The sequence below is a fragment of the Balaenoptera borealis genome (assembly GCF_965194805.1).
Source record: "Balaenoptera borealis genome assembly, chromosome: 3".
NCBI lineage: Eukaryota > Metazoa > Chordata > Mammalia > Artiodactyla > Balaenopteridae > Balaenoptera > Balaenoptera borealis.
Window position 1 is genome coordinate 91,920,137 of NC_138866.1, and position 14,165 is coordinate 91,934,301.

Sequence of the window (14,165 nt, forward strand, 5' to 3'; positions counted from 1 at the left end):
TTATCCTATGTTATAGATGAGGAAAGAGGCTCAGATAGGTTAACTAACCTGTCCACAGTCATACAGCTAGCAAGTAATAGAGGATTTGAACCCAAGCAGTGTGACTTGCACCCTCTATTCTAACCACTGTGTGACACTGCATCCCAGCAGTGAAGCATCCTCTTCAGTGAGATGGTTCACACAGTAAGTATTCCCTCAACTAATTCCACTCACTGGGCTCCAGTGCAGATTTTAAGATGAGTCACTGGGGAGGGAAGAGTAAAAGGGACTGGCCCGGGAAAGATCTGGGGGAGAGAGAGAAAGAGAGATGGAAAAGGATAAAGGGTGAGGGGGGCGCTTACTAGACTGTAAGCTCATCAAGGGTGGGGATCCAGGAATCTATCATGATTTCTGTCACCATGTACTCATTCAAGAAATATTTTTAAGGAGTTGAATAGTTGAATTGAGGAGGCAGCAGGAAACTTTCCAGAGATCTACGGATAAAGACAGAAGCAGAGGTAGGCCAGGCAAGGAACGATAGGAACTTGGGACAAGGGAGAGACAGCAAGAGAAACACAGATGAGAGAAAGAAAAATGAAAAATGGTATAAGGCTATTGATTTCACTGGCGATTTTCAAGTGAAACATTTGAAATTATTCTGTGAAATCTGTAGGAAGTGAAATTTTCTAAAAATTCCAAATACACTTTGCTGAAGCATGAACTTTGGATTAGCTAAACCCCTATAAGGCCTGCTCTAGGTTTCTCTAGCATATAGCCTAGGGGGTCCCCTGAGGGCACCCAGTAGGGCTACCTCTGAGGGGCCTCTTGCATTAGTATTCTCTGACTAACAAATACTCCCTTACTCTTTCTCTACTTTATCTCTGCCAATTTTATCTCCTTAACCTAGGTTTTCTCCTCACTTCTTACTACTCTTTTGGACTATTCTTCCCTGCTTTTCTAAAATCTGGCTCTGAGTCTCTTTCTCATAGTCATATTTAAATATCCCTGGTGCCCTTTTTTCAGTAACACACTCTTAGAATCTTCTTGACTTCAAGTCACCCTGAGACTGGTTCATCTCACTTTGTGAAAATCAATCCATCTTCCAACCTACTTTTCTTTTTTTATAGTAATTGTATTTTTTTTATTGTATCATGTTTTTAAACATCTTTATTGGAGTATAATTGCTTTACAATGGTGTGTTAGTTTCTGCTTTATAACAAAGTGAATCAGCTATACATATACACATATCCCCATATCTCCTCCCTCTTGCGTCTCCCTCCCACCCTCCCTATCTCACCCCTCTAGGTGGTCACAAAGCACCGAGCTGATCTCCCTGTGCTGTGCGGCTGCTTCCCACTAGCTATCTATTTTACATTTTCCAACTCACTTTAATTTACAGTTCCCTTCTTCTTTTTTTTTAATAACAGCTTTGTGATATGTTATATAACCTAAAATCCACCCTTTCAAAGTATAAAATTCAGTAGGTTTTAGTATATTCACAAAGTTTTGCAAGTGTCACCACTACCCAATCTCCCATCTTTCTATCTTTCCTTTCCATGACTATCTTTTTTTTAAGATTACAGATAGAAACTTGGACACTGTGCCTATAAATTTAACAGGCACGTGGGAGTTATATACCCAAATGAGTATTTTCCCCTTCACTTTCTCCAGCTATGTGCCATCGCATAAAACATATTTGAGTGCTTCTTGTGAGTTGCTCTGAAAACCAGTCTGCATCCTTTTGCATATCTTGAGTGGTGAGAAATCCTGTCCTCTATAGATGTGATTTTTGGGAACTTGTAAAAGTCATCTGGAATCAGATCTTATGTGTTGTGAAGGGGAAAGCTGGGTGATAAAATTTTTAGTGAAAAATGAAGTAAGATTTTAAAGTAATGAGTTGAATTTTCTCATGTGACTGGGAGACTAGCTTTATAAGTTCCAAAATAGCAATTAGAAGTATGGCAGCATGACTGGCACAAAATTGTGGTTTCCCATAGGGGTTTATTTGAAGGGCTGTACTCATCTGACATTTATTCTTGCCTATGTGGATGTACTGGAAGAAGTGGGTTAGTCCCAACACTTTATAGTTTTCTTTTTTACACTGTCATAAAATAAACAAATATGCCCAACTTTCCTTGTTTCAGTGGGGTACAATGTTTGTATGTATAGGGGAAGCAGCAGGGGCAGAAAGGGACAAAGAACTAGCCTGAGACCAGCTAAATAGGTTGTTTTTCTAGTTTACATCTTCCCATGGTTATGAGTCTATATTTAAAAGGCCCTCAGCTTAAGTCCTATATCTGGTAGAGTAAAAGGAGATGATAATGTTTAGCAATTAATTAAATTAGAGTGATTATGTGGATAACAAAGTTAGTGTTACTCTAGATGAACTACGGAGTAGAAAACTTCTGCAGATATTCCAGTTAATGAATTTTTACATATTAAACCCATTGTGGTTTATGTAACACATTTGTTCAATTAAAATGTTTTTAAGCACTATGATTTGAATAAGAAACAAACCTATGAAGCTCCTTGTCAACTCTTTCCTGTCGCTGTCTTAGGAGTTTTATTTCTTCACTAATTATGTGCTTTTCTCTATAAAGTCAAAGTTTGGAGTTAAATTTTAAAATAAAGCAGGCAATTCTCATTGAGAAAGAATAAATCAACAATTTGCTGCCTTCCACATATCAGTAAAGGTCCATTACAAAACAGTTCTTCAGCATCCCCTCCCAATGCACCACTTGGTATGAGGAATCCCCCAGCACACTGCCCCTTATAAACATGTGCCAAAGGCATCACCCATGTCAGCTGAGTACAGCCTGGACTCCACCTTGCTGTTCCCACATGGGCCCTCTTACAAGGTGCCCATCCCTGTTCTTCCCACTGAAAATAGGAAATCTAAGGGCTCTGTGTGTGTGTCTGTGTGCGTGCATGCACATGTGTGTATGTCAGTGGGAGGGGAATGGGGCCCTGGGGAAAGTAGAGGCTCAGACTTCTGTCCTGCCTGCTGGATAGGACAAGGCTGGCTGCTCTTCTGTTTACCTCTCTTTGATTTGTTTCCGGAACAGCATCAGGTACCCAAAGGGTGGGATGCCCATCCTTTCTCCCCTTTAAGGCAATAAGACAACTAGGCAGTGACCTTGATATCATAGACAGAAGAATTGGACCCTGCCAATCTGTCCTCATAAAAATCGATGGGCATCCTCATTAAGCCATTTCTCGCTTCCTGGCACATAAGAATACCATAACTGGCCAAGAGTAATCATTTTAGTTAAGCACAAAAAACTTAAAATGTTTCCCCAGGAAAACGTTTCCGAAAAGACCTCCTTGTCTTGCTTTCCTCCATATCACCCCTGCTGCCACCCCAGCTACAAGGAACTCCTTCTATTACAGACAACCTTTCTTTTCTTCTTCCAGGGCTTATCTTTGTAAATGAACAATACTCCAATCTCTCTTCCTGGGAACTCTCTCCTGGTCTCTCCACGTTGGGGTGCATCCTCCCACCCAGACCACAGGAAAGCGTCCTTCCTTTTTTCAATCCCTGACATGTGCCGTGTCTCCATGGTTACAACATACATCCTTGACACTTACCTGAAAAGAATCTCCGAGTCTGTTAAGATGCTCAGAGGCGACTCTCCTTGTCAGTAAAATAAGAAGCTTAGTTGTAGATAATTTCTATGATTGCTTACAGCTCTAAAGGATTCTATGATTTTATATTTATCAATAGTATGGAGTCAACTTACATTCTAAAATCCTTTTGGTTGTTTGCAAATTGTCTTTTTGCCTCCTTTAGAATATCACAGTAAGTTGGAGCAGGTGGTGTGATAGGCTTATGGTTAAGGAAAGATTTTCAACTAGGAAAACTTGGGAGAGGTTAACAGTATCCTTCACAGGGGGACTCAGGGAGCCATCTTGCCTGGGCTTCCCAGTCATGAAGGGTCTCGAGTATAAACACGAATATTATGTCTGGCGTTGCACTGAAAGGACCAAAAGGAGACAATACCCATCAGACTACTTTAAACTTATATCCCATTATCTGGACCACACCATCCATAGCGCACAAGGACTTAGTAGTAGTTTCATAAATCCCGTAATTACTATTTTCATGTTTTTTTGGTGTGCTTTACAGGCGGTGATTTGTTAAATGTAATATTAAAAATGTACATTTGGTAACTCTGTTTAGACATTTCTTCATTTCTACATATACTGAGGACTTCAAAGTCTCTTGACTTCTGAAGGGCTCTGGAGGTGACTGGCAGCATATGTTGGCTGCCTCAGTTAGCCCGACCTCTGCTAAGTGCATGGGAAAGGATGATAAGCAGAAGATATAAATGTTCTGCTAATGTGGCTGCGGCTCTTCTACTGTCTGTTTCTGGTACAGCCTGTGGCTGTGTCCCTAACGCTGGTCTTAACCCATGTCTGTGTCTGGAAGGCAGACGCTTCCCTCTGAAGTAGCAATTGGTAAATGACTCAAGGAGGCAGCCCTCATCTTGTGTTAAGACCTTAGCCTCATTGGTAAACTAGGAGCTCTTAAACCTCTGCAGTCACCAAGATGCAGGGAATGAGTCTGTCCTCCCATGGTCCCACTCTCCAACCTGAACCACACTTCAGTATTACCTCCATCTTTCTCTGAATGCAATTTGCTCATTTAAAACACATTTTTGCTCCCTTCAAGGATGTCCTTGATGCTCATTTTAATCTTAATCATCTGGTATAAGAATGTTAGGAAAAGCTCAGTGGATCTGGTCCCTGGGACAAGACCACATAGGCACTTAACCTTATGAACTTAATTTCCTGAGTATTGTATCTCAGTTGAGATAACCAGAAGGAAAAACATGAATGGCTCCACAACAAAGATTCTCACAATAAACTTGAATAAAATTTATGTCTTTCCTATGACACTCTAAACTACTCAGAAAGTATCTTCAATCACTTATACTTTGAATATTAAGGTCTTAGAATCAAGGAAAAGAACATTTGTTTTCTGTGTACTCCAGATGACTTTCTCAGCAATGCCAAGGTGATAAATTCTCTCTGCCAGCCATAGAACCTGTTTAAGAAGGTTCCTTAACAGCATCACTAAGTTGCTGGGAAGCAGTGTTGACAGCAGACCATACTCCATCCTACTAAGCACAGAGTTTGCGAGGGTCTGGATGATTATGTTATCCTGAATAGGATAGGAACTCTCTGAAATAGATTTTACAGAGAAGTCCGCTGCTCTTTATGATGCATTCCAAGTTTACTTTAACCCCTTCATCACAGCTAGGTTTTAGAGTATGGTTTTCCTTAAAGAAAGAGATACGCCTGGAGGGGGATCAAGATGGTGGAGGGGAGCATGTGGAGCTCACCTTCCCCCACAAACACATCAAAAATACATCTACATGTGGAACATTTCTCACAGAAAACCAGCTGGAGACTGGCAGAAGATCTCCTATATAACCAAAGCTGCAAGAAAGATCTCCACATAACTGAGTAGGATGGAAAAAAAGGAATCAGGACAGGACTGGTGTCCCTGGGAGGGATCTATAAAGGAGAAAAGGTCTACGTGGGCAGACCCTGGGGAGCCCCCTTGCCTGCTGGGAAATCCGCTGGGACAGATAGAGGGGCTGGAGAAGCCCAGACTCTACTTGTGAGGAGTGCATGTGTGCTGGCTTGCTGACAATCAGGACAGAGAGAGACTGGCAGCTGGCTTGCCACACTTCCCAATATCAGGTGTGCACCGGGCAGGGCTACAAATACGTGCAATGGCTAAGCGTTGAATCTCTGGCAGACAGACCCTGGGAGAGGACTTGATCTAGCTTAGTGGAGATAGCTTGGAGGGCCTGGGGTATAGTCCAGGCCAGACTGCAGAGCTCTTTGTCACTGCTTGCATGGCAGGGGCGGGTCCAGCTGTGGTGGATTTTGTCGGCGCCTGCAAAGGGTGATGCTACAGAGATGCTCAGGGGGTGCTGAGTCTCAGATGGAGAGCCCCTGGGTAGGAGTATGCAGTGGTTGGCTTCCCAAAGGGAGTTCACTGGCTCTGCCCACCCCACACCGCAACTTGGAGCAGCATCTGGCACGGACAGGTCCTGGGAGAGGTCTGGCACAGAGGCAGCCTAGGTCTCAGGCAGCAGCACAACCACCTTGATTCCTGCAGCCACAAAGCCCCAGCCCCCAGCACCAGCCCATTCCACACCACAGCCTAGCACTAGGTCTGGGATGAACACAACAGGAAAAGAGATGTGGCATTTGGCTGCTTCTAGACAGAACCGCCCATGTCTGCATGGGTAATGCATAGATTCACTGTGATGACACGGGCCTCACTTGCTTCAGCAGTCACCTCCTTTGGAGCAGGTCATGCACTCAAGTTCAAAGGAGCCTGAGTGAACCTGACTCTCAGGGCTTTTACTCTGACAACTGGGGAGCAGACACCACTGCTGACAGGGCTGTAACAGCCACAGAGCAAGGAGGAGGCCCCACCCAACATCCAGCGTAGGCTCTGGACACCACACCAGTTACTCCCCTATCAAGGGGATAACAACCAGCACACTCTGAGGAAAGATGTGGCTGGTACCCATACTGAAACCAGCCCTCGCACCAGAATATTGGATTCACAGTCTACACGGGGATGCTTCCAAATAAAAATACCCCTTCAAGACCACAGTAGATAACTGTTTCTCCTAAATTCATAGAGACAGAGAAAGTTAAGTAAAATGAAAAAGCAGAGAAACTACTCCAAATTAAAATAAAAGAAACCCCCTGAAAGAACAAATAATGAAACAGACCTCACCAGTCTACTATACCCTGAGTTCAAAAAAGGAGGTAATAAAAATGCTAAAGGAATTAAAAGATTGATAGAAATGCAGATCACTGTAGTAAGGAACTAGAAAATATCAAATCAAAATTAGACAACTCAGTTAGTGAGATAAAAACCAATCTAGAAGCAATGAATAGCAGACTAAATAACACAGAAGAATGAATATGTGATCTGGAGGACATATTAATGGAAATCACCCAATCAGAAGAGCAGACAGAAAGACAAATGAAAAAAATGAAAGCAGCATACAAAATCTATAGGATAATATAAAGCATGCCAAACTATGCATAAGCTGGGTTCCAGAAGGAAAAGAGAGAGAAAAGGAGATTGAAAGTGTATTTGGAGAAATTATTGCTGAAAACTTCCCAAACCTAAAGAAGGAAACAGATATCCAAGTACAAGAAGCACAGAGGATCCCAAACAAGATGAACCCAAACAGATGCACACCAACACGTATCATAATTAAAATGGCAAAAGTTAAAGATAAAGAGAGGATTCTAAAAGCAAGAGAAAACAAAGAGTCAGTTACATGAGAACCCCCATAAGGCTATCAGCTGATTTCTCTGCAGAAACTTTGCAGGCCAGAAGGGAGTGGCATGATATATTCAAAGTCCTGAAAGGGAAAACCTGAAACCTAGAATACTCTACCCAGCAAGATTATCATTTAGAATAGAAGGACAGATAAAGAATTTCTCAGACAAGCAAAACCCAAAAGAATTCAGCAATACTAAACCTATCCTAGAAGATATATTGAAGGGTCTTCTCTAAACAGAAAAGAAACAAGAATCTATAGAAAAGGGACAGTCACAATAGAAAAGGCAAATATATAAAAGGACTGAGATCACCTAAGCTAGTACATAGATTAAAAAACAATCAAAAATTTTTTGTAAAAGTGATTATAACAACAATTAGCAGCAAAAGGGTAAGATGTAAAATAGGACATCAAAATCAAAGAATGTGGGGGAGCGAACTATAAAAATGTGGATTGTTTAGAGTGTGTTTAAGCTTGTATGACTATCAGTTTAAAGCAAATAGATATAGTTAGGGGTCAACATACTTGAAAACCAGGGTAACCACAAATCAAGAACATACCATAGGTTCACAGATACCAAAAAGAAAGGAACTCAAGCATTATACAAAAGAACCATCAAAGCACAAAAGGAAAAACAGAAAGAAGAAACAAAGAACTACAATATTGACAGGAAAACAAGGTTTAAAATGGCAATAAGTACATACCTATCAATAATTACTTTAAATGTCAATGGAACAAATGCTCTGATCAAAAGACACAGAGCAGCAGATTGGATAAGAAAACAAGAACCTACAATATGTCACTTACAAGAGAGACACTTGAAGGTGAAAGACACACACAGACTGAAAGTAAGAAGATGGAAAAAGATTTCATGCAAATGGAAATGACAAGAAAGCAGGGGTAGCAATACTCATATCAAACAAAATAGACTTTAAAACAAAGTCCATAAGGAGGGACAAAGAAGGACTTTATATTATGAAAAAGGGACCAATACAAGAAGAGGATATTACACTCATTAATGTGTGTGCACCCAATATAGGAGCACCGAAAGATATAAAACAAATACTAACAGACATAAAGGGAGAACTTAACAGGAATACAACCGTAGGAGTCTTTAAAACCCCACTGACATCAATGGACAGATATTCTAGACAGAAAACCAATAAGGCAACAGAGGTCCTAAATGATATAACAGACAAAGTGGACTTATTTGGTATCTACAGGACCCTACATCCAAAACACCCAGAGTACACATTCTTGCCAAGTGTGCATGGAACATTCTCTAGGATAGACCACATATTAGGTCACAAAACAAGCCTCAACAAATTTAAGAGGCTAGAAATTATTTCAAGTATCTTTTCTAACCACAATGGTATGAAACTAGAAATCAACCACAAGAAGAAAAATGGGAAAAGAACACATGGAGACTAAACAAGATGCTATTAAAAAACCAATGGGTCAATAATGAAATCAGAAAATACTTCAAGACAATTGACAATTAAAACACAACTTTACAAAAACTATGGGATGCAGCAAAAGCAGTTCTAGAAGGGAAGTTCATAGTAATACAGGCCTTCTTCAAGGAACAAGAAAAATCTCAAAAAACCTAACCTACCACTTAAAAAATCAGAAAAAGAAGAACAAAACTCAAAGTCAGCAGAAGGACTGAAATAATAAAGATCAGAGAGAAAATAAATTAAGTAGAAAACAGAATAGCAATTGAAAGCATCAATGAAACCAAGAGATGTTTTTTGGAAAAGAGAAACAAAATCGACAAACCTCTAGCCAGGCTCACCAAGAAGAAAAGAAAGAGGACCCAAATAAACAAAATAAGAAATGAAAGTGGAGAAATAACAACGGATACTGCAGAAGTACAAAAAATCATAAGAGAATACTATGAACAGTTATATGCCAATAAATTGGACAACCTAGAAATGGACACGTTTTTAGAAACAGCCTGCCAAAATTGAGTTAAGAAGAAACAGATGATTTGAGCAGACTGATCACTAGATGTAAAATAGAATCTGCAATAATTTAAAAAAAAAACTCCCTGCAAACAAAAATCCAGAACCAGATGGCTTCACTGGGGAATTCTACCAAACATACAAAGAACTTATACCTATCCTTCTCAAACTATTCAAAAAAAAAAAAAAAAAAAACTGAAGAGGAAGGAACACTCTCAAATTCATTCTGTGAAGCCATCACCCTGATACCAAAACCAGACAAAGACACTACCAGAAAAGAAAGTTACAGGACAATATCTTTGATGAATATAGATGCAAAAATCCTCAACAAAATGTTAGCAAACTGAACCCAACAATACATAAAAAGACCTACATCATGATCAAGTTGGATTTATCCCAGGGTTGTAAGGATGGTTCAACATACACAAATAAATCAATGTGATACACCATATTAAGAAAAGGAAAGGCAAAAAACACGTGATCATCTCAATAGACACAGAAAAAGCATTTGACCAAAGTCAACATCCATTCATGACAAAAACTCTCACCAAAATGGGTACAGAGGGAACATATCTCAACATAATAAAGGCATTTACAACAAACCCACAGCCAACCTAATACTCGACGGTGAAAAGCTGAAGGCCTTCCTGCTAAATTCAGGAACAAGACAAGGATGCCCACCCTCTCCACTGCTATTCAACATCATATTGGAAGCTGTAGTCACAGCAATCAAGTAAGAAAAAGGAATAAAAGGTATCCAAATTGGAAAGGAAGAAGTAAAACTGTCACCATTTGTAGATGACATGAAACTCTATATAGAGAAACCTAAAGTCTCCACACAAAAAGTATCAGATCTAATACATGAATTCAGCAAGGTAGCAGAATACAAGATTAATATACAGAAATCTGTTTCATTTCTTTACACTACAATGAAGTATCAGAAAGAGAAAGTAAAAAAAAAAATCCGTTTAAATTGTGTCCAAAAAAAGTAACTAGGAATAAGCTTAACCAAGGAGGTGAAAGAACTATTTGCTAAAAACTATAAAACACTAACAAAAGAAACTTAAGAAGATTCAAAGAAATGGAAAGATATCCTATGCTCTTGGATTAGAAAAATTAATATTATCAAATTGGTCATACTGCCTGAAGCAATCTACAAATTTAATGCAATCCGTATCAAAATACCCATGACATTTTTCTCAGAACTAGAACAAATAATCCTAAAATTTATATGGAACCACAAAAGACTTAGAATTGCCAAAGCAATCCTGAGGAAAAAGAGCAAAGCTGGAGGCACAACCCTTCCAGATTTTAGACAATACTACAAAGCTACAGTAATCAGAACATCATGGTATTGGCAAAAAAGAGATATATGGATCAATGGAACAGACTTATAGAGCCCAGAAATAAACTCACACACATACAATCAATTAATCTACTTAGAGTATACAATGGAGTAAATACAGTCTTGTCAACAAGTGGTGCTGGGAAAGCTAGACAGCTACACGTAAATCAATGAAATAGAACATTCCCTCACACCATATACAAAAATAAACTCAAAATGGTTAAATGATCTAAATATAAGACATGACACCATAAAACAGAAGAGAACACAGGCAAAACATTCTTGGACATAAGTTGTAGCAATATTTTCTTAAATCAGTTTCTCAAGGCAAAAGAAATAAAAGCAAAAATAAACAAATGGGACCTAATCAAACTTAAAAGCTTTTGCACAGCAAAGGAAACAATCAACAAAACAAAAAGACAACCTACTGAATGGGAGAAAATATTTGCAAACGATGCAACCAACAAGGGGTTAATATCTAAAATATACAAGCAGCTCATACAACTCAATATTGAAAAACCAAACCACTCCATCAAAAAATGGGCAGAAAACCTAAATAGACATTTCTCGAAAGAAGACATACAGATGACCAAGAGGCACATGAAAAGATGCTCAACATCGTTAATTATTAGAGAAAAGCAAATCAAAACCACAATGAGGTATTACCTCACACCAGTCAGAACAGCTATCATCAAAAAGTCTACAAATAGGGACATCCCTGGTGGCACAGTGGTTAAGAATCTGCCTGCCAATGCAGGGGACATGGGTTCGAGCCCTGGTCCAGGAAGATCTCACATGCCGCAGAGCAACTAAGCCCATGCACCACAACTACTGAGCCTGTGCTTAGAGTCCTTGAGCCACAACTACTGAGCCCACGCACTGCAACTACTGAAGCCCACGTGCCTAGAGCCTGTGCTCCACAACAAGAGAAGCCACCACAATGAGAAGACCGCGCACTGCAATGAAGAGTAGCCCCTGCTCACAGCAACTAGAGAAAGCCCGCATGCAGCAACGAAGACCCAACAGAGCCAAAAAAAAAAAAAAAAAAAAGCTTTATAAAAAAAAAGTCTACAAATAATAAATGCTGGATTGGGTGTGGAAAAAAGGGAACCCTCCTACACTGTTGGTGGGAATGTAAATTGGTGCAGCCACTATGGAAGACAGTATGGAGATTCCTTAAAAAACTAAAAATAGAACTACCACATGACCCAGGAATCCCACTCCTGGGCATACATATTGAGACAATGAAAACTCTAATTCAAAAAGATACACACATCCCTCTGTTCATAGCAGCACTATGTACAATAGTCAAGACATGGAACCAACCCAAATGCCAACAGGTTCAAGAAGAAGTGGTATATATATGTGTGTGTGTGTGTGTGTGTGTATAAGTATATATAAATATGTGTATATATATATATATATATATATATATATATATATATACACACATATATATATTTGAAGGATCAAATATATATATGTAATAGAGTATTACTCAGCATTATAAAAAAGAATGAAATATTGCCATTTGTAGCAACATGGATGGACCTAGATAATATTATACTATGTGAAGTAAGTCAGACAAAGACAAATATATAATATCACTTATATGTGGAATCTAAAAAATAATACAGATGAATGTATGTATTAAACAGAAACAGACTCACAGACATAGAAAACAAACTTACGGTTAACAAAGGGGAAAGGGAGTGGGGGAGTTATAAAATAGGAGTATGGGAAATTAACAGATACATTCTACTATACATAAAAAAGATAAGCAACAAGGATTTACTATATAGCTCAGGGAACTATATTCATGATCTTGTAATAAGCTACAATGAAAAATAATCTGAAAAAATATATAAAATATATATATATATAATATATATAAAAGTGAATTACTTTGCTGTACACCTGAAACTAACACAATATTGTAAATCAACTATACTTCCATAAAAAAAGAGATAAGCCTGACTTTACTGTTTAATGTCACAACGGTATATGTTTCTTAAACTTATAATTTAATGAAAAGTTTATTTGCATTATGTAGGTGAAAATCACATCAGTGTAGTGATAGCATCTGGCCTTCCCAGGAGGCAGACCAATAGGGACAACTGCATGTACACATGAGCAATGAGAATGCTCTCATTATTGCCTTCAAGGACACATTCAAGAAATAGCCCTCTTCGGGGCCAGCATGAAGCAAAATTGGGAAGTCAACAGAGTGTGTGTCTTTGGTGCCTTTCACTCATCTTCCCTCTCGATGCTCTTCTTTTAGTACCCTCTTAGTTCTTCATTGCTCCTTGGTTGGCATTAACAGGCCACATTTCCCACAGATTATAGAGTGCCATGCTGGAGATTCAGCTCTAGTTCTCCCACTATGGTCAGCACTTGCCACCTAGGGCCATGGTAGCCAAGGTAGTTGACAGGGTTGGCCCTCCTTTTCCTTATCTGTAAAGTATGAGGGTTGAGCTTCATGGTTTTGTAGCTCTCATCCTGTTATGATTTTCTATCATAAAAATTTTCTACCTCTATTAGAGGTAGAAAATGAGCCTATTTAAGTTCCGACCTACCACTGGGGTAATGGCAAAAGGCTTGGAGAGAGTGGGGTGGAATTTGAGATTTTTGCAAAGGAATATAGGAGAGACTCTGTTTACTATTTAGATATGGGGGCTGGATAAGAGATAGGGAGAAGGAAGGATCAACTATGGCAAGGATAATGATGGAATCACTTTATAGAAATTGGGAAGATTGTCAATTTGAAGGTTGTATTATAGGGGATGAGAAGGTATTTTAAAAATGGGCATGAGACTAGATAGCAGAACTCAGCATCAGCTGTTTAATTTGGGGGCACTCAGAACAAGGAATGACAGGAACCAAGATGGCAGAGCAGAAGGACGTGCTCTCACTCCCTCTTGAGAGAACACCAGAATCACAACTAGCTGCTGGACAATCATCGACAGGAAGACACTGGAACTCACCAAAAATGATACCCCACATCCAAAGACAAAGGTGAAGGCAAAATGAGATGGCAGGAGGGGTGCAATCACACTAAAATCGAATCCCATTACTGCTGGGTGGGTGACCCACAGACTGGAGAACACTTATACCACAGAAGTCCACCCACTGTAGTGAAGGTTCTGAGCCCCACGTCAGGTTCCCAACCAGGGGTCTGGCAACGGGAGGAGGAATTCCTAGAGAATCAGACTTTGAAGGATAGTGGGATTTGATTGCAGGACTTCGACAGGACTGGCGGAAACAGAGACTCCACTCTTGGAGGGCACACACAAAGTAGTGTGTGCATCGGGACCCAGGGGAAGCAGTGACCCCAGGGGAGACTGAACCAGACCTACCTGCTAGTACTGGAGGGTCTCCTGCAGAGGTGGGCAGTGGCTGTGGCTCACCGTGGGGACAAGGACACTGGCAGCAGAAGTTCTGGGAAGTACTCCTTGGCATGAGCCCTCCCAGAGTCCACCATTAGCCCCACCAAACAGCCCGGGTAGGCTCCAGTGTTGGCTTGCCTCAGGCCAAACAACCAACAGGGAGGGA

The 14,165-nt window shown here is 39.9% G+C and overlaps 1 protein-coding gene across 1 annotated transcript in view; it reads right to left on the reverse strand.

The window, feature by feature from the left end:
* The window catches only part of FAM227B (family with sequence similarity 227 member B), a 308,625-nt gene that overhangs the window by 38,362 nt on the left and 256,098 nt on the right, over positions 1–14,165 (reverse strand). The window contains exon 12 of the mRNA XM_082387967.1: positions 3,720–3,805. Within this exon, the coding sequence (XP_082244093.1) occupies positions 3,720–3,805 (86 nt within the window). The remainder of the gene's footprint in view (positions 1–3,719; positions 3,806–14,165) is intronic.